Here is a 21,884-nt window from a genome sequence, read left to right on the forward strand (position 1 = left end):
CCACGCATCAGAAGAGCCACCGTGGGAGGCAGATCATTCTCCTACTTAGCGGCCAAAACCTGGAATTCTCTCCCCACCCACCTCCGCCTCACACAAAACCACCTCTCCTTCAGAAAACAACTCAAAACGTGGCTATTTGATAAGTAGTGACCCCCCCCTCAAGCGCCTTGAGACCCTCTGGGTGAGTAGTGCGCTATACAAATTTTGACTTGACTTGACTTGATTATCCATGTGCCTGCAAACAAGAATTGTCTTGAAACCGTGAGTCACAGTAAACACATGCTCTTCCAGAATATGGAACCACAGAAGTATAATTAACTATGTGCCCCTCCAGTACAATAGAACCAATGATAGATAGTCCAGTTAAACCTCAGTTGGGAGCTTGGCTTTATTCCTTCAAGAAGAAACTCTCCACTTTCTCCCTGGAGCCCGAACCCCTCCCTCTGACCTCGTCCAGCATCCTGCCTGACCGGCGATATCTGCTCACTTGCAGACATCTCCGAGCAGCTAATCGAGTTCCCTCGATCCTGGCATCTCACAGAAACACCTACCGTTGAGGAACGGCGGCAATCCCTTGTGCTCTGGAAGTCGCCTGGAATATTGGTTGCGGATCCAGGTCCGTTCTGCAGGTGTCATCACTTGGAACTCTGAAATTAAAGAAAAGAAAAGCAAAGGGAAAAAGAACAACATTAGTGCACTGTTCTTGTTTTCTCGGTGACTCTGTTGATTTCAAGCTTGCAATATTCAGAAACTTGTGCATTTATTCCTGAACTGAGTAAAACACTATTGAGAGCACCAGAGACATTCCCATGAGCAAAAAAAGAGGATAGAGCGATGAAGCTAAAAGACAAAGCAAAATTCTTCTGAAGCATATGGCGTAAAATGCTCAATGAGCAGACTTAGAACCATGACTTAGGACTCAATATAAGAGTTGTGTGTCTCCTTACCACAAGAGATCATAATACGTGTTTACTGTTTTAATTACTTTGTAAGTCTGTTTCATTACTTGGAGTGTTTACAAGAAATTGATTATGTTTATTGGTACAATGACTAATGTCATTTATGTTACTTTTTCCTAGTTGTTTATTAGAGCACTATAGAATGCGCATTCCCAAAAAGGGAGATTGTTGGGTGTCCCGTGTATAACAGTGAGTCAGACCAACACCCAGTGATTCAGTCATTTCCTTTTTTGTTGTTTTATCCAGACTCCGTTCACTCCTGGGACAGTGTCTGTTTGACGTAATACATTCTTTGGTTGAGTGCTGTGTTGGGAGTCAGATGGGTCCAGCATCGTCTATGCAGACAAGTTTTCCTAGTCAGCTATCAGACAGAAAACTAAGCCACTTAAAGCTTTTTTGCCCAGACGATATGGACCCAGGGAATTTGATAAATGCTCAGGATCTAGCTCAGACATGACCAGAGATTTCCAGTGAGGAAATTCCCAATATGGCAATATTAACTAGGGCCCTTGGAGAGCTGTAGAGTGTAGTTCAAGCCTTGCGCCAAAAAATTCAAACCCTCAGGGATACACTGGTGCAATATCACCCACATTATTTGTTCTGGTTAGATTCAGGATTCATTTCCAAGGATAAACAATTTGTCACTCAATCCATGCCGTTTACAATTGAATCAAGGGCAACAGAGCTGTCATGGAATGAGAGAACAGCCTGTACCAATGACACTGTATATACATTTACTCCCACTTCGCTGGCTCCCCTAGAGTGCTTTTTTGCAGATAGCACTAACTTTAATGCATTCTGCAGACAATGTCAACTGCAATTATTGTGTAAACTGGGGCCAATCACCTCTGATACAGACTGCATTGCATTTATCATCACCCACCTAGATGGTAACAGTGCAAATTGGGCAATACCTCTCATTGAGAATACCGATCCACCGTTGCACAAATATGCTAGGTTTTAAGAACCTATGCAACACTTATTTACAAAGCATACCTTTATTAAGGTAAGTGATAATGAGCTTTTAAACCTACGACAGGGTAAGAACTTACTTATAATACAACCTTTCGCAAATTACTTACTGAAACTCAATGGCCCAAAGAAAATAGCATATCCCTTTTTTATAGGGTCTGAAAGATTAATTGAAAGATTCTTTGGCTCACATAGTTGACCTTCCCTACAGATTGGGTGCAATTTATTGATCTAGTCGTTAGACTTGATTATCGACTTGCTGATCATGAGAGCAACAGTTCTAGAAATGAGCCAAGGCTGTTTTTGGTTCGATCTGAGTGAAAGCAGACTGATGTTAAGGTTAGGGATTCAGTAGAACCCATGCTAATTGGAAGAACAAGGGGTCATTATCTAGTAATGGAAAGGAACGATGCAGAAAATATATCTGTGCCTAAATTGTGGTAAAGCAGGACACTTTGCCTGCAATTGTATCGCCAAACCAAAAAAGGCTCAGAAAAAGATGAAAGTCATCACAGAGGGCAATCAGGAAAACATGCAAGCTCAACTAGTCCTGAGGTGAACTTGTCAAATAGGTCTAATACGCTGACCTCAGAATCATAACATAGGTAAAATTTCACAACACCTAACCATTTCAGTCACCAAGATAATTTCCCCCTCAACAACAAAAACTGTTGTCTATGCTCCTGGATTCAGCAGGCCCAGGCGATTTCTAGGATTTAAGTGTGGCCAGTTCCTTAAATATCCCTTGAGTAAAGAAACAAGAACCAGAAGTAGTAATGGCAGTTGATAGATCTGAATTATCATCAGAATTGATTACTTAACAAACGGTTCCCATGAACTTAATTTCTGATAATAGACAAAAAGACACCCCATCTTTCAATCTAATAGAGGTGCACACTTTCGGTGCTATCATAGGGATATCCTAGCTACTACTCTATAATCCCCTTAATGATTGGTCTTCAAGCTGGTGAATTTAGGGTCACCATACTGTAGTTACAGTTGCTATACCACAGCACAAGACTTGATTCTACCCCAAATGTGTGTAGTAGTGGCACCAGAACGTTCAAACATCCTTCCAAAGGAATACTTGGATTTTCTGGATGTATTTGATGAAAAGAAAGTCATTCAGCTACGCCCTTACAGGGACTTTGACTGTTGCATTGATTTTATTATAGGGGCTAACCTACCAAGTAGTCTCATTTACTCTCAATCGGAAACTGAGACTAATTATCTAAAGCAATACCTGGACGAATTGCTAGTTTTAGGCTTCATTTTTCATGCCACTTCCCCAGTTTCTTCCGCCCTATTCTTTGTCCCAAAGAAGAATGGTGATTTACATGCATGCATAGACTACACGGCCCTTAATAAGTTAACAGTCTAGAATAGACACCTTTTGCCACGAATACACAAGAGGGTGCTGGTTACATATTGGTTGTACCTAAAGTTTTTTTTTAAAGGAGGTAGATAGGCTATTAAATGCATGGTTATCACCATTATAGCCCATGGAAGAGCTTTACTAATGCTTATATTACCTTGGGACTCCCATTATGACAACGGAGAATGATTCCACCATGTAAATCTATGAAAGATACCCCAATGCTGGATGGATGGATCATTATGGTTTCAGGAGTGGTGCCACTATCTACTGGGTGCAGAACATACAGTTACAGGTTAAACAGATCATAAAAATCTGAATTCTTTTCTATCCCTCAAACACTTGACACACAGACAGGTTAGAGAGCTCTTGTTTTTTAGTGAAAATTATGTTGTTCTTACGTACCATACTGGAACACATCAGACCAAGGCAGATATATTATCACAATGGGGTCATGATTCACCCAAATAAGCACATCACCCACCCCAAAATCTATTAGGTTCTGAGCAGGTGATAGGTACTTGTACTAAACAACAGTTTTTTGATAAGAGAAAACAAAGGATGCAGCAGTTGAATATAGATGAATGGATCACAGAGTATGATAATCTGGTAAAAGATGGACACCCCTACCATGGTAACAACATGTATGTAACCACTGAAAAACTCAGACATAAGGTGTGAAATTGGTGCCATGATAAACCACCTGCTGGACTTTCTGGCATTGGAAAAACTATTGCTAACTGTAAAAGATGGCTTTGGTGGCCTAACCTATCCTTGGACGTGCACACTTATGTGCAAGCCTGTCTCATATGCCCAGAATAAGTCGGTCCATACTCCATCATTGGGTTTATTGCACCACCCCTGGCCAGTGCCTCCATACCCCTGGCATGCCATCAGTATGGACTTTGTAACCAATTTGCCAAATTCCAATGGTTTTATTACTATATGAGTAGTAGTGGGTCTGTTCTCTACAATGGCACATTTAATCCTTAAGAGGCGATCCATACCGCCAAAGCTCCTGTAGACTTATTCACCCACTACAATTTATGATTACATGGTCTTCCATCAATCTTTATTTCCTATAGAGCCCTCAATTTGTATCAAGGTTTTGGCAAAACCTATGCAAATCTTTAGATATCGATGCTCGTCTCTCGACCACTTACCACCCACAAACAAATGATCAGGCAGAACGAGTAAATCAAGCACAAGAACAGATCCTTTCAAGTCAATTAAGGTGTCAATCTTCGGAATGGGAATATGTTTGACTTCCTGTGGAGTTTTCATGAAATAAAACCGAACACCCCGCTAGTTAGGTATTTCCTTTTTACTGCACGACAGGCATCAACCCACATATATAAAAAGAAAATTATGTGCACTGTAGTAATCTTGGATCCCTCACTACAGAACATCCTGAATCACTTTTCCGAGATTCAACAAGCTGTATGAATACAACTCAAACAAACCAAGAGAAGTATGATAAGAAACGCAAACACACATTGCACACCACAACCAGCTTACAAAGTTGGTGATCAAGTATAGCTGGCTAGTAATCACCTACGGCTTGAAAGAATGAATGAATGAATGAGAGGTATTTGTATAGCATGAACAGATACTCATAAATGAGTTTCCCAGCGCTACCAAGGACAAGATAATAGGAGGATAGAGTGAAGTAAGATATTATAAGTTAAACGGGTATGTTTTTAAACATTTGTGGAAGATGGATTCAGTTTCAGTGCTTCTGAGTTGATAGGGGAATAGGTTCCACATTTTCGCAACGCATACAAAAGAGAGGTACCACCACGTCTCCTTTTAAAAAGAGGATCCTACATGAGGTGGGACTGACAGGAACATCGATTTCTGCTGAACTGGTACTAAGTGATTCTTTCTTTCTGATAGCTGGGACCGATGTTATTCAGGGCACTCTGTGCTAAGGTCAGTGCTTTAAATATGATCCTTTTATTCACAGGAACCCAGGGCAGGTGGGTAAGGAATGGTGAAGTGTGGGTACCTTTTTGCAAAATAAAAAGGAGTCACGCTGCCACATTTTTGACCACTTGCAGTTGAAGGCCTAAATATGCAGTTAAACCAAGGTACAAGGCATTCACGTAGCCCAGACGAGAGGAGATCATCGCTTGAACTACGGTTTTGCGGGACTCCCATGGAAAAAGTGGGAGGAATTTCTTGAGACCCTTAAGCTTCCACATACAGATTCTATCAACTGTGTGGATCTGAGTCTTAAAAGATAGGACAGGTTTATAGCTGCCAGGATTGGGGGAGTTCCATCCTTGGGCTAAGCACTATCACAACCTACATTAGGGTTAGGCCCTAACAGTATGATTTCTGTTTTGTTTTCTTTCAGCCAACCTAAGATTGCTCTCATGCAATCTGAGAAGGGAACTTTGCAGCATTCTTAATTTGACAGGTAACAAAATACCAGCTGGGTATAGTCGGCATATGAAACTATCATAATGCTGAATGTCTCAACCAGGGTGGCTAAAGGAGACATGTACATTATAAACAGTGTAGAAGTATGAGCAGAGCCTTGGGGTATCCTACATTTTAGAGGTTTGGCTTGGAAAGGTGAGGTTTCATCGAAATTGCTTGCTCTTGTTAAAAGAGAAATGAGGTCAGACAAACAAGTACTGCACCTCTGACCCCACAATCAGACAGGCGTTGTAAAAGGATGTCATGGGGCAGTGTTGAACTCTGCATGGAGCTCGAACAGAAAAAGTGTGGCATTGTGTCAGTAGTCCAAGGACATTTGTGTAGTGACGCAGTGACTTCCGGCAGCGCAGTTTTGGTGCTGTGTGGAGATCAAAAACCTGACTGAGACGGGTGCATGAGGTGATAGGATTCTAAAAACTCTGAGAGTTGTTTATGTACTATAGATTCTAGTATTTTGGTGGCTGCTCAGGAAAAATATATAGGTCTAACATTAGATAGAATCTTACTATCTGCTAAAGGTTTCTTTAGTAGTGGGATTACACTAGCTTGTTTCTATAAAAAAAGGACCTGAGCCTGTTTGGATGGAGGTATTAAACACCTCTGCATAAACAGGGTCGATAACCTCTGTTGTTTATTTTATTATACGGGGCAAGGGTCAAATTGTGATCCAGGTATACATGATGGAAGAAGTCTTTTATTGCTTCTTCATTTGGAGGAATGAAAGATGTCAGTAAATTAGATCGGTTAGGTTCAGAAGGGGCCAACGGAAGGACATGGGAGGACGATGCTGTACGACCTCCATGTTTATTTGTATTTGAATAATTACAAAGTCAGGAAATTCGTAAATTACATCCATGATATTGAGGGCCTTATACTATTTAGCAAATAATGAACCTAGTCTCCAACAGACGAGAATTACCGTAGGACATGCCCTTTCTCCCAGTGTTCCATGTCTCTCTGCTCTGACCTTGTCATGCCCAAACCCAACGACTACAACCACCACCACCTCCTCCTCTAAAAATTGTTGGTCATCTAGAATTTGCAGTACAGAAAATCCTTAACTCAAAGAGATAAAATGGCTATTTATTCTACTTAATAGATGGAAAGGGTTAAGGCCCAGATGATCAATCATGGAAACTGGCTGGGAACGTCCATGCCACTCGGTTGGTATGACTCTATCATTCACAAAACCCCAATAAACCTTGCCCCGTGTGTCGCCCTTTGTGGGGAGGAACTGTTATGAATACTAACTCTTGCATGCCTGCATGCCCCATATGTGCATCAGGTTATAGCATTAAGAGCCATGTAGTCCTACCCTCCTTTTACACAGCTTAGGCTAAATGTTGTTCCCCCTATCTTTTAGACAAACATTTTTACACGAAAACTCTATAGAGTTCAGTTGGTTCTGTGTTTTGCTAGGCATAAACTAGCATTGCCATGTGCCAGATTTCAATATTTTCCTCAGGATTGTAATGATCCACATTTGTGACTATAATTATGTTTGTACCAAGCACCATGTCTGCTCCCCGTGCTTGTAATTATCTTTGTGCTTATTTAAGGCTTGGTTCCTTAGTAAATTATTATTTGTGTCAGGTGCACATTTAGAATTTCCTGTGGTCGTTGCTTATAATGGTTTCACGTGCAAGCACTGGAAAAGCACCTGGAAAATAACAACGACAGCAACACCACCACCCTTCTGGACAACCTCGCCAATCTCGGACTCAAACAACTGGTAAACACCCCCACCCACTACGCCGGACACACGCTCGACCCAATCTTCTCCTCCAGCAAGCACGTCTCCTTCAATCATGCCACTGGACTCCACTGGACAGACCACTACTGCGTCCACTTCAACTTCAAAAACACCCCAGCCCACCACAACCCACAACAAGTCCCCCGCAGAAACTGGAACAAAATTACCACCGACCAGCTCACCACATCGCTAAACCAAAACCCTCCCGCCAAATCATCGGACCCAAATCAAGCAGCCATCAATTTCGCACAATGGACCACCCACAGCGCTGACGAATTAACACCCTTGAAAAACCATCACAACAAGCCAGGTAGCAAAAAAGCCTCCTGGTTCAATGATGACCTCAAGAACTCCAAAAAGAACTGCCGCACCCTCGAGAAAGCCTGGCGAAAAAACCCAATCACAGACAACATGAACGCCCTCAAGGACGCCACCCGCAAACACCCCCAGCTGATCCGATCCACCAAGAAATCAGCATTCAAGGATCGACTCGGCAACAACACCCACAACAGCAAGGAACTCTTTAACATCGTCAAAGAGCTTACCAAACCCAGCGCCGGCACCAACGACATCACTCCCTCTCAAGACCTCTGCGATTCTGTAGCCTCGTTCTTCCACGGCAAAATCGCTGACATACATAATAACTTCGGCGACCAGTCCACCCCCCTTACCACCAAACTGAAGCCCCCGACCACCACCCTTTGCACCTGGAACCCGATCAGCACCGAAGACACCATCCGCTTGATGAACTCCATTCACTCCGGATCACCAACCGACCCATGCCCCCACCACATCTTCAACAAGGCCGACTCCATCATCGCACCCCATCTCAGAGATATCATCAACTGCTCCCTCAACTCCGCTACCTTCCCGGAAAGCTAGAAACATGCCGAACTCAGTGCCCTCCTGAAGAAACCTACAGTAGACCCCACCGAACTTAAGAACTACCGCCCCATCTCGCTCCTCCCTTTTCCTGCCAAAGTCATAGAGAAGACGGTCAACAGTCAGCTCGCCACCTTCCTCGAGTCTAAAGGCTCCCTCGACCCCTCACAGTCCGGATTCCGAGCCAAACACAGCACCGAGACCGCCCTCATCACAGCCACAGACGACATCCGAACACTACTCGACAACGGGGAAAAAGCTGCCCTCATCCTCCTGGACCTCTCCGCAGCGTTTGACACGGTCTATCATAGCACCCTTGTACAACGCCTCAGCAACGTTGGGATACAAGGAAAAGCATTGGATTGGATCATCTCCTTCCTCGCCGGAAGAACCCAGAGAGTCCGCCTCCCCCCTTTCAGATCAGAGGCCACCTAAGTCATCTGCGATGTACCACAAGGATCATCGCTCAGCCCCACCCTCTTCAACGTCTACATGAGCCCCCTCGCATCCATCGCACGCCAGCACAACCTCAACATCATCTCCTACGCTGACGACACACAGCTGATCCTCTCCCTCGCCCAAAGACCCAAACAACGCCAAAACCAACCTACACGAAGGGATGAAAGACGTAGACGAGTGGATGAAGATCAGCCGCTTAAAACTGAATTCAGACAAGACGGAAGTCCTCATCCTTGGATCAACCCCCTCTGCATGGGACGACTCATGGTGGCCACCGGCCCTGGGCAGCGCACCCTTACCAACGGACCATGCTCGCAACCTGGGATTCATTTTAGACTCCTCCCTCTCGATGACCAGACAAGTCAACGCCATCTCATCATCATGCTTTAACATCTTACGTATGCTCAAAAAGATTTTCAGAGGGATCCCCACTGAAACAAGAAAGACGGTCACCCAAGCACTTGTCACAAGCTGACTGGACTATGGAAACACCCTTTACGCCGGAACCACAGCCAAATTACAGAAAAAACTCCAACGCATTCAGAACGCCTTCGCCCGACTCATCCTAGACATACCCCGCCACAATCACATCTCCGGTCACTGAGAGACCTTCACTGGCTCCCCGTCAACAGGAGAATAATGAACAAGTTACTTACCTTCGGTAACGCTTTTTCTGGTAGATACTATATCTGCCTGTGGATTCCTCACCTTGTGAATATCCCCCTTGCGTCAGCAACGTTCGGAAATTTTCTTCGTAGCACGCCGTTGTGGGCGACGTCACAGGAGCACGGCATCGCGCGCGACTCCGTCTGACGTCACCGACCCCATATTAGGCCCACGCCGGCGTGATGACGTCAGTTCCGCCCTTTTTTCCGTGCCTTCGAGGCACACGGACGGACCAACGATAGCAAATATGCAAATATACAATGTACACAGTACAAATAGAACCAAATCAAAACAACAGCAGTATAATCATATATACAGAAAGACCAGGTATAGCAGAGTAGACAACGGGGAGGCGGGTGGGTCAGTGAGGAATCCACAGGCAGATATAGTATCTACCAGAAAAAGCGGTACCGAAGGTAAGTAACTTGTTCTTCTGATAGATACATCTGCCGTGTGGATTCCTCACCTTGTGAATAGATTCCCACAGCAGTCCCCACTCCCGGAGGAGGGTGTCCACTCTGCTACACCAGGAAGTCTTGGAGGACAGAGCGCGCGAAGTGGCCGTCCCTCCTCACCTCGGTATCCAAGCAGTAGTGCTTTGCGAAAGTGTGGAGGGAGGCCCAAGTCGCGGCCCTGCAAATATCCTCAACAGGTACACCCCTAGACAAAGCAGATGTTGCAGACTTTGCTCTAGTTGAATGAGCTCTAATACCCTCAGGAGGGTCCTTACCCGCAAGGGAGTAGCAGATCTTGATGCACAGGATTATCCACCTGGAAAGAGTGCGCTTGTGCACCGCTCTGCCCTTCTTGCAGCCAGCAAAGCCAACAAACAGCTGGTCGTCCATCCGGAAGTCCTTAGTCCTGTCCAGATAGAAGGACACCGCCCTCTTAGGGTCCAGGCGATGCAGTCTCTCTTCCTCCTTAGACGGGTGAGGGGGAGGATAGAAGGTAGGAAGGGTAATGGACTGCCCAAGATGAAAAGGAGTAACCACCTTAGGCAGAAAAGCAGCCCTGGTCCTAAGAACCATCCTTTCTGCATGAATGGTCAGGAATGGGGGTTTGGAACTTAGAGCTTGAAGCTCACTTACCCTCCTTGCCGAGGTGATTGCAACGAGGAAGATAGTTTTAAAAGAGAGAAGCCTCAATGGACACTTGTGCAAGGGTTCAAAGGGAGAACCCATTAAAAAGGTCAGCACAAGATTCCCATTGAGGAACCACAAAAGGGGTAGGAGGAAACATATTCACAAGACCCCTCAAAAATCTCACAACCACCGGAGACTTAAAGAGAGAAGGCTGATCCGGCAAACATAGAAACGCCGATAAGGCCGAAAGATAACCCTTGACCGTGGACACAGCCAAACCTTGCTGTGCCAGATAAAGGGCAAACTGTAAAATATTAGACAAATGAGCCTTCAAAGGGTCAACATCCCTCTCCCTGCACCAAGAAACAAATTTTGTCCACCTATAGGAATAAATGGACTTAGTGGTGTCACGCCTGGCAGAGAGAATGACATCCACCACCTCGTGAGGGAGAGAAAAAGAACTCAAGTTGCCCCGTTCAATCTCCAGGCATGAAGGTGTAATGTCTGGAGGTGGGGGTGTAGAACCTGCCCCTCCAACTGAGAGAGGAGGTCTGCCCTGTGAGGGAGACGGAGCGGCGGGTGAGAGGATAGGTGGAGTAGGTCCGAATACCACACCCTTCTCGGCCAATCCGGGGCGACCAATATGACTTGGGCCCGGTCTTGACGAATCTTCCTCAGAACCCGAGGAATCAAGGGTATGGGGGGAAACGCGTAAAGGAGTCGATCTCCCCAACTCAACTGAAACGCGTCCCCCAACGCTCCTTGCATCGGATACTGGAGACTGCAGAATGAAGGGCAGTGAGCATTCTCGCGAGTGGCAAATAGATCCACCCGAGGCGTCCCCCACATCCGAAAGATGTCGCGAACAACCTCCGGGTGAAGCCTCCACTCGTGGTCGGCGGAAAACTGCCGACTGAGACTGTCTGCACGCACGTTCAGAACCCCGGCCAGATGATTTGCCACCAGACAAATCTGATGGTCCTGAACCCAGGACCAGAGACGCAGAGCCTCTCTGCAGAGACACTGCGACCCTACTCCTCCCTGCTTGTTGATGTACCACATCGCAGTCGTGTTGTCCGTTAGGACCTGGACCGAACGACCGCGAAGGGAAGGGAGGAAGGCCTTGAGCGCCAAACGTATCGCCCTCAATTCCAGAAGGTTGATGTGAAACAACCTTTCTTCCGGAGACCAAAGACCCTTGACCTCCAGGTCTCCCAGATGAGCACCCCACCCGAGAGTGGATGCATCCGATATCACTGTGGCCACTGATGGAGGTAGCTGAAAAGGCTTTCCCTGTGACAGATTGCCTTCCACGCCCCACCAGGACAGATCCGCTGCAGTTTCTCTGGAGATCCTCACAGACTCCCTGAGATCTCCGTTGTGCTGATACCACTGCCTGCGGAGGCACCACTGGAGCGCCCTCATGTGCCAGCGTGCATGACTGACCAACAGAATGCAAGAAGCCATCAGACCGAGCAGGCGAAGGACCTTCAGGACTGGAACAACCGCTCCATTGAAGAATAAAGGAATCATTTCCTGAATGTCGCGAATCCTTTGAGGTGGAGGGAATGCACGACATACAGAAGTGTCCAGTACCGCACCTATGAACAGGTTGCGCTGGGAGGGCACCAGGTGAGATTTGGGTACGTTTATCGAAAAACCCAACCTGTGCAACAACTGAGTTGTCTCCTGCAGATGATGGAGCACCATCTCCGGCGACTCCGCTTTGATGAGCCAGTCGTCTAGATAAGGGAATACAGGAATCCCTGACCTTCTGAGATGCGCCGCCACCACCGCCATCACCTTGGTGAAAACTCGAGGCGCAGTAGTAAGTCCAAACGGGAGGACCGCAAACTGGTAGTGCTGCGATCCCACCGTAAAACGGAGATACTTCCTGTGCGACTTCAGGATTGGGATGTGAAAATACGCATCCTGCAAGTCGATCGACACCATCCAGTCTTCTTCCATCAGCGCCAGAAGAACCTGAGCAAGGGTGAGCATTTTGAACTTCTCCTGTTTGAGATAGAGGTTCAAAATCCTGAGATCCAGGATAGGCCGAAGTCTGCCATCCTTCTTGGGAATCAAGAAATACCGGGAGTAGCACCCTTGACCCCTCTCCTGCTCTGGAACCACCTCTATCGCTCCCTTTCGAAACAGAGCCAGGACTTCCTCCTGCAGGAGAAGCAGGTGGTCCTCCGAGCAAAAACCTTGGCAAGGAGGGTAATTGGGAGGGAACTCCTGAAAAGGAAGTGCATACCCATTCTCTACGAGATTGAGAACCCAAAGATCTGATGTAACCGATTCCCAATCTCGTAGAAAGTGAGTAAGCCGACCCCCTACTGGCCCTACATGATCCAGAATGGTGGATCTAGGGCTGCTTTGCTGATGCGGGTGGGGGTTGGGCATTATTGGAGGAAGTGGAGGAAGAGGAGACTTGACGTCCACGTCCACGACCCCTCTGTCTACCTCTATAGGACTTGTATAGAGGGTTCTGCTGCTGCTGCTGTTGTTGGCCCTGCTTGAAGGGACGAAAAGAAGATTTACCAAATCCCTTGAATTTTCTAGCTGCAGACCCTCTCATCTGCAGACCCAACGACCTCGCAGTGGCACGGCTGTCTTTAAACCTTTCCAAGGCCACATCAGCCTTCTTACCAAAAAGGCCAGATCCTTCAAAGGGTAAGTCCAGCAAGGTAGATTGTACATCCGCCGAGAAATCAGATGACTTTAACCATGCGGCTCTCCTAGTTGCAATGGATGAGCCCATAATTCTGGCAACTGAATCCACAGTGTCCATGCCGCTTTGGATGACCATGCGGGCCGCAGCCTGAGTGTCAGAGATGACTTCATTAAAGTCTTTCCTATCCTCCTCAGGAAGTTTTGGTGACAATTGCTTCACTGAGTCCATCAGCGCGTGCACATATCTACCCAAAAGGCAAGTAGCATTTGACGACTTTAGAGCCATGCTTCCAGAAGAGAAAGTCTTCTTCGCAGCCTGATCCAACTTCTTAGACTCTTTGTCAGCAGGCACTTGAGGGAAGGAGCCTGCCGCCCTATTAGAGCAAGCCGCCTGAACCACAAGACTTTCCGGAGACGGATGCGTAGAAAGAAATGCAGGGTCATCAGGAGCCACCCTATAGCGCCTTGCAATAACCCTTGAAACTGCAGGAGCAGACAACGGCCTCTTCCAAATTTCCTTAATCGGATCTGACAAGGCATCAGTAAACGGCAAAGTAGGCTCCACAATTGAAGACGGAGAATGCAGGACTTCCGTGAGAATGTTGGGCTTGTACTCCACTGTGGGCAGCTTTAAGTTAAGAAGGTCAGCAGCCTTCCTAATAACCACGTGATAAGGAGCTACGTCCCTTGATGGTGCATCAGAAGCCGAAGGCAGACCCCACTCGGGAGAGAGTTCCAGACCACTAGCATCCCGAAGCTCATCGAAGTCATCACCATGATCAGGAAGCTCGCCTTCTTCCACATCTGAACTCTCATCGTCCTTTTGCTCGAGAAGACGCTGAGCTCTTCGCCTCGACCACTCCATTCGAATCGAAGTCGACGGATCCGGTAACGACTCCGACGGAGCCGGTTCCGACGTCGCTCGAGGAACCGAAGCAGGAGGACGAGAGTCATGAACAGGCGTGGCACCCCGATCTCGACTGCGAGGTCGATCCGGAGTCGGCGAAGCCGCATGCGGAGTCGAGGACCTCGGTGGAGCCGTACCGAGCCAAGGTGAAAGAGGCGCCGGCATAAAAGGCATAAATGGAGCAGGGGCATACGACTGAGGAATACCCAGGTTGTATGATAACGGACCCATGGGGCCACCAGGCGCTCCAGCGGGGTACATTGCCCTCGAATAAACTCCAAACATCGCATTGAGAAAATGCGAGGGATCCTGCCCAGGACCAGGAAAGGAAGGGTACGGACCTACCGGATGTTGCAATGGAGGCCGACCCGACACATCCTCACCCTGACCTTCTGGATTCACAGGAGTCTCCGCCGAAGCCGGTTCTTGAGTCACCTCCTCTTCTTCATGCTCCGAGGAAACCGGCTCCGGGTCCGGCTCCGGCTCCGGCTCCGGCGCCGGAGAACCCACTCTTGACAAAGCAGGTGAAGGAGAGACAAAGTCCTTACGGTGTTTGTGAGACCTTCTCTTCGAGTCAGAGGAATCCTTCCCCGAATGATGTCTCGAACTGTGCTTCCTCCTCTTATGCTTTCTCCTCGAAGAGCTCGAAGCATGCCCGGAAGCCGATTTAGATCTAGACCTAGACCTTTCCCTGGACTTCGACTTCGCCTTGGACCTCGAGTCGTCTCCAGACCTCAAACCCGCTCTGGACCTCGACGCCGATCTCGACCTCGACCGAGACCTTGGCTTCGACTTCGATCTCCGTGACGTAGATCTCGAAAGCCGCCCAGAGTCTTTTTTCACCTTTGCCAAAAGCAACTTTGCTTCACGCTCCCGAAGCGCCTTCGGATTCATCTTAAAACAGGACTCACAGTTCTTGACGTCGTGGCCCGATCCAAGACACCACAAACAATCCTTATGTGGGTCAGTGATAGACATCATGCGGGCACAAGACCTACATGGCTTAAAGCCTGTTTTCCTCGACGACATCTCCGGAGAAGAACAAAGTCGCAAGAGAGAAACAGTGACAAATATTAGTCAGAAAGATACTAGGTATCGCTGAAGATCCCGAAAACCGTTAGCGTCGGAGACGCGGAAAAAAGGGAACTGACGTCATCACGCCGGCGTGGGCCTAATATGGGGTCGGTGACGTCAGACGGAGTCGCGCGCGATGCCGTGCTCCTGTGACGTCGCCCACAACGGCGTGCTACGAAGAAAATTTCCGAACGTTGCTGACGCAAGGGGGATATTCACAAGGTGAGGAATCCACACGGCAGATGTATCTATCAGAAGTTCCGCCTCCTCACCCACGCACACAAAGCCCTCTACGACCTAGGACCCAAATACCTCAACACGCGCTTGACCTTTTAAACCCCCACCCGCCAAGTACGATCGTCTAATCAAGCCCTCGCCGCGATTCCACGCATCCGAAGAGCCACCAAGGGAGGCCGATCATTCTCCTACTTAGCGGCCAAAACCTGGAATTCTCTCCCCACCCACCTCCACCTCACACAAAACCACCTCTCCTTCAGAAAACAACTCAAAACGTGGCTATTTGATAAGTAGTGATTCCCCCTCCCTCAAGCGCCTTGAGACCCTGTGGGTGAGTAGTGCGCTATACAAATTTTGACTTGACTTGACTTGATTATCCATGTGCCTGCAAACAAGAATTGTCTTGAAACCGTGAGTCACAGTAAACACATGCTCTTCCAGAATATGGAACCACAGAAGTATAATTAACTATGTGCCCCTCCAGTACAATAGAACAAATGATAGATAGTCCAGTTAAACCCCAGTTGGGCGCTTGGCTTTATTCCTTCAAGAAGAAACTCTCCACTTTCTCCCTGGAGCCCGAACCCCTCCCTCTGACCTTGTCCAGCATCCTGCCTGACCGGCGATATCTGCTCACTTGCAGACATCTCCGAGCAGCTAATCGAGTTCCCTCGATCCTGGCATCTCACAGAAACACCTACTGTTGAGGAACTGCGGCAATCCCTTGTGCTCTGGAAGTCGCCTGGAATATTGGTTGCGGATCCAGGTCCGTTCTGCAGGTGTCATCACTTGGAACTCTGAAATTAAAGAAAAGAAAAGCAAAGGGAAAAAGAACAACATTAGTGCACTGTTCTTGTTTTCTCGGTGACTCTGTTGATTTCAAGCTTGCAATATTCAGGAACTTGTGCATTTATTCCTGAACTGAGTAACAACACTATTGAGAGCACCAGAGACATTCCCATGAGCAAAAAAAGAGGATAGAGCGATGAAGCTGAAAGACAAAGCAAAATTCTTCTGAAGCATATGGCGTAAAATGCTCAATGAGCAGACTTAGAACCATGACTTAGGACTCAATATAAGAGTTGTGTGTCTCCTTACCACAAGAGATCATAATATGTGTTTACTGTTTTAATTACTTTGTAAGTCTGTTTCATTACTTGGAGTGTTTACAAGAAATTGATTATGTTTATTGGTACAATGACTAATGTGATTTATGTTACTTTTTTCTAGTTGTTTATTAGAGCACTATAGAATGCGCATTCCCAAAAAGGGAGATTGTTGGGTGTCCCGTGTATAACAGTGAGTCAGACCAACACCCAGTGATTCAGTCATTTCCTTTTTTGTTGTTTTATCCAGACTCCGTTCACTCCTGGGACAGTGTCTGTTTGACGTAATACATTCTTTGGTTGAGTGCTGTGTTGGGAGTCAGATGGGTCCAGCATCGTCTATGCAGACAAGTTTTCCTAGTCAGCTATCAGACAGAAAACTAAGCCACTTAAAGCTTTTTTGCCCAGACGATATGGACCCAGGGAATTTGATAAATGCTCAGGATCTAGCTCAGACATTACCAGAGATGTCCAGTGAGGAAATTCCCAATATGGCAATATTAACTAGGGCCCTTGGAGAGCTGTAGAGTGTAGTTCAAGCCTTGCGCCAAAAAATTCAAACCCTCAGGGATACACTGGTGCAATATCACCCACATTATTTGTTCTGGTTAGATTCAGGATTCATTTCCAAGGATAAACAATTTGTCACTCAATCCATGCCGTTTACAATTGAATCAAGGGCAACAGAGCTGTCATGGAATGAGAGAACAGCCTGTACTAATGACACTGTATATACATTTACTCCCACTTCGCTGGCTCCCCTAGAGTGCTTTTTTGCAGATAGCACTAACTTTAATGCATTCTGCAGACAATGTCAACTGCAATTATTATGTAAACTGGGGCCAATCACCTCTGATACAGACTGCATTGCATTTATCATCACCCACCTAGATGGTAACAGTGCAAATTGGGCAATACCTCTCATTGAGAATACCGATCCACTGTTGCACAAATATGCTAGGTTTTAAGAACCTATGCAACGCTTATTTACAAAGCATACCTTTATTAAGGTAGGTGATAATGAGCTTTTAAACCTACGACAGGGTAAGAACTTACTTATAATACAACCTTTCGCAAATTACTTACTGAAACTCAATGGCCCAAAGAAAATAGCATATCCCTTTTTTATAGGGTCTGAAAGATTAATTGAAAGATTCTTTGGCTCACATAGTTGACCTTCCCTACAGATTGGGTGCAATTTATTGATCTAGTCGTTAGACTTGATTATCGACTTGCTGATCATGAGAACAACAGATCTAGAAATGAGCCAAGGCTGTTTTTGGTTCGATCTGAGTGAAAGCAGACTGATGTTAAGGTTAGGGATTCAGTAGAACCCATGCTAATTGGAAGAACAAGGGGTCATTATCTAGTAATGGAAAGGAACGATGCAGAAAATATATCTGTGCCTAAATTGTGGTAAAGCAGGACACTTTGCCTGCAATTGTATCGCCAAACCAAAAAAGGCTCAGAAAAAGATGAAAGTCATCACAGAGGGCAATCAGGAAACCATGCAAGCTCAACTAGTCCTGAGGTGAACTTGTCGAGTAGGTCTAATACGCTGACCTCAGAATCATAACATAGGTAAAATTTCACAACACCTAACCATTTCAGACACCAAGATAATTTCCCCCTCAACAACAAAAACTGTTGTCTATGCTCCTGGATTCAGCAGGCCCAGGCGATTTCTAGGATTTAAGTGTGGCCAGTTCCTTAAATATCCCTTGAGTAAAGAAACAAGAACCAGAAGTAGTAATGGCAGTTGATAGATCTGAATAATCATCAGACTTGATTGCTTAACAAACGGTCCCCATGAACGTAATTCCTGATAATAGACAAAAAGACACCCCATCTTTCAATCTAATAGAGGTGCACACTTTCGGTGCTATCATAGGGATATCCTAGCTACTACTCTTTACTCCCCTTATTGATTGGTCTTCAAGCTGGGTAAATTTAGGGTCACCATAAAGTAGTTACAGTTGCTATACCACAGCACAAGACCTGATTCTACCCCAAATGTGTGTAGTAGTGGCACCAGAACTTTCAAACATCCTTCCAAAGGAATACTTGGATTTTCTGGATGTATTTGATGAAAAGAAAGTCATTCAGCTACGCCCTCACAGGGACTTTGACTGTTGCATTGATTTTATTATAGGGGCTAACCTACCAAGTAGTCTCATTTACTCTCAATCGGAAACTGAGACTAATTATCTAAAGCAATACCTGGACGAATTGCTAGTTTTAGGCTTCATTTTTCATGCCACTTCCCCTGTTTCTTCCGCCCTATTCTTTGTCCCAAAGAAGAATGGTGATTTACATGCATGCATAGACTACAGGGCCCTTAATAAGTTAACAGTCTAGAATAGACACCTTTTGCCACCAATAACTGTTCTCTTGGATCAGGTGCGAAAGTCAACAGAATACACAAGAGGGTGCTGGTTACATATTGGTTGTACCTAAAGTTTTTTTTTAAAGGAGGTAGATAGGCTATTAAATGCATGGTTATCACCATTATAGCCCAAGGAAGAGCTTTACTAATGCTTATATTACCTTGGGACTCCCATTATGACAACAGAGAATGATTCCACCATGTAAATCTATGAAAGATACCCCAATGCTGGATCATTATGTTTTTAGGAGTGGTGCCACTATCTACTGGGTGCAGAACATACAGTTACAGGTTAAACAGATCATAAAAATCTGAATTCTTTTCTATCCCTCAAACACTTGACACACAGACAGGTTAGAGAGCTCTTGTTTTTTAGTGAAAATTATGTTGTTCTTACGTACCATACTGGAACACATCAGACCAAGGTAGATATATTATCACAATGGGGTCATGATTCACCCAAATTAGCACATCACCCACCCCAAAATCTATTAGGTTCTGAGCAGGTGATAGGTACTTGTACTAAACAACAGTTTTTTGATAAGATAAAACAAAGGATGCAGCAGTTGAATATAGATGAATGGATCACAGAGTATGATAATCTGGTAAAAGATGGACACCCCTACCATGATAACAACATGTATGTAACCACTGAAAAACTCAGACATAAGGTGTGAAATTGGTGCCATGATAAACCACCTGCTGGACTTTCTGGCATTCGAAAAACTATTGCTAACTGTAAAAGATGGCTTTGGTGGCCTAACCTATCCATGGATGTGCACACTTATGTGCAAGCCTGTCCCATATGCCCAGAATAAGTCGGTCCATACTCCATCATTGGGTTTATTGCACCACCACTGGCCAGTGCCTCCATACCCCTGGCATGCCACCAGTATGGACTTTGTAACCAATTTGCCAAATTCCAATGGTTTTATTACTATATGAGTAGTAGTGGGTCTGTTCTCTACAATGGCACATTTAATCCTTAAGAGGCGATCCATACCGCCAAAGCACCTGTAGACTTATTCACCCACTACAATTTATGATTACATGGTCTCCCATCAATCTTTATTTCCTATAGAGCCTCAATTTGTATCAAGGTTTTGGCAAAACCTATGCAAATCCTTAGATATCGATGCTCGTCTCTCGACCACTTACCACCCACAAACAAATGATCAGGCAGAACGAGTAAATCAAGCACAAGAACAGATCCTTTCAAGTCAATTAAGGTGTCAATCTTCGGAATGGGAATATGTTTGACTTCCTGTGGAGTTTTCATGAAATAAAACCGAACACCCCGCTAGTTAGTTATTTCCTTTTTACTGCACGACAGGCATCAACCCACATATATAAAAAGAAAATTATGTGCGCTGTAGTAATCTCGGATCCCTCACTACAGAAATTCCTGAATCACTTTTCCGAGATTTAACAAGCTGTATGAATACAACTCAAACAAACCAAGAGAAGCATGATAAGAAACGCAAACAAACATTGCACACCACAACCAGCTTACAAAGTTGGTGATCAAGTATAGCTGGCTAGTAATCACCTACGGCTTGAAAGAATGAATGAATGAATGAGAGGTATTTGTATAGCATGAACAGATACTCATAAATGAGTTTCCCAGCGCTACCAAGGACAAGATAATAGGAGGATAGAGTGAAGTAAGATATTATAAATTAAAAGGGTATGTTTTTAAACATTTGCGGAAGATGGATTCAGTTTCTGTGCTTCCGAGTTGATAGGGGAATAGGTTCCTCATTTTCGCAACGCATACAAAAGAGAGGTACCACCACGTCTCCTTTTAAAAAGAGGATCCTACATGAGGTGGGACTGACAGGAACATCGATTTCTGCTGAACTGGTACTAAGTGATTCTTTCGTTCCGATAGCTGGGACCGATGTTATTCAGGGCACTCTGTGCTAAGGTCAGTGCTTTAAAGATGATCCTTTTATTCACAGGAACCCAGGGTAGGTGGGTAAGGAATGGTGAAGTGTGGGTACCTTTTTGCAAAATAAAAAGGAGTCACGCTGCCACATTTTTGACCACTTGCAGTTGAAGGCCTAAATATGCAGTTAAACCAAGGTACAAGGCATTTATGTAGCCCAGACGAGAGGACATCATCGCTTGAACTACGGTTTTGCGGGCCTCCCATGGAAAAAGTGGGAGGAATTTCTTGAGACCCTTAAGGTTCCACATACAGATTCTATCAACTGTGTGGATCTGAGTCTTAAAAGATAGGACAGGTTTATAGCTGCCAGGATTGGGGGAGTTCCATCCTTGGGCTAAGCACTATCACAACCTACATTAGGGTTAGGCCCTAACAGTATGATTTCTGTTTTGTTTTCTTTCAGCCAACCTAAGATTGCTCTCATGCAATCTGAGAAGGGAACTTTGCAGCATTCTTAATTTGACAGGTAACAAAATACCAGCTGGGTATAGTCGGCATATGAAACTATCATAATGCCGAATGTCTCAACCAGGGTGGCTAAAGGAGACATGTACATTATAAACAGTGTAGAAGTATGAGAAGAGCCTTGGGGTATCCTACATTTTAGAGGTTTGGCTTGGAAAGGTGAGGTTTCATCGAAATTGCTTGCTCTTGTTAAAAGAGAAATGAGGTCAGACAAACAAGTACTGCACCTCTGACCCCACAATCAGACAGGCGTTGTAAAAGGATGTCATGGGGGCAATGTTGAACTCTGCATGGAGCTCGAACAGAAAAAGTGTGGCATTGTGTCAGTAGTCCAAGGACATTTTTGTAGTGACGCAGTGACTTCCAGCAGCGCAGTTTTGGTGCTGTGTGGAGATCAAAAACCTGACTGAGACGGGTACATGAGGTGATAGGATTCTAAAAACTCTGAGAGTTGTTTATGTACTATAGATTCTAGTATTTTGGTGGCTG

At 45.6% G+C, this 21,884-nt stretch overlaps 1 protein-coding gene across 1 annotated transcript in view; it reads right to left on the reverse strand.

Moving 5' to 3' along the window:
• The window catches only part of LOC147690382 (uncharacterized), a 2,590,730-nt gene that overhangs the window by 1,788,815 nt on the left and 780,031 nt on the right, over nucleotides 1-21,884 (reverse strand). The window contains exons 21-22 of the mRNA XM_086936677.1: nucleotides 16,189-16,284; nucleotides 552-647 (exon numbers count right to left, since the gene is read on the reverse strand). Coding sequence (XP_086792803.1) covers nucleotides 552-647; nucleotides 16,189-16,284 — 192 coding nt within the window. The remainder of the gene's footprint in view (nucleotides 1-551; nucleotides 648-16,188; nucleotides 16,285-21,884) is intronic.

The sequence above is a fragment of the Lissotriton vulgaris genome, chromosome 9 (genome assembly GCF_964263255.1).
Source record: "Lissotriton vulgaris chromosome 9, aLisVul1.2, whole genome shotgun sequence".
Classification (NCBI taxonomy): domain Eukaryota; kingdom Metazoa; phylum Chordata; class Amphibia; order Caudata; family Salamandridae; genus Lissotriton; species Lissotriton vulgaris.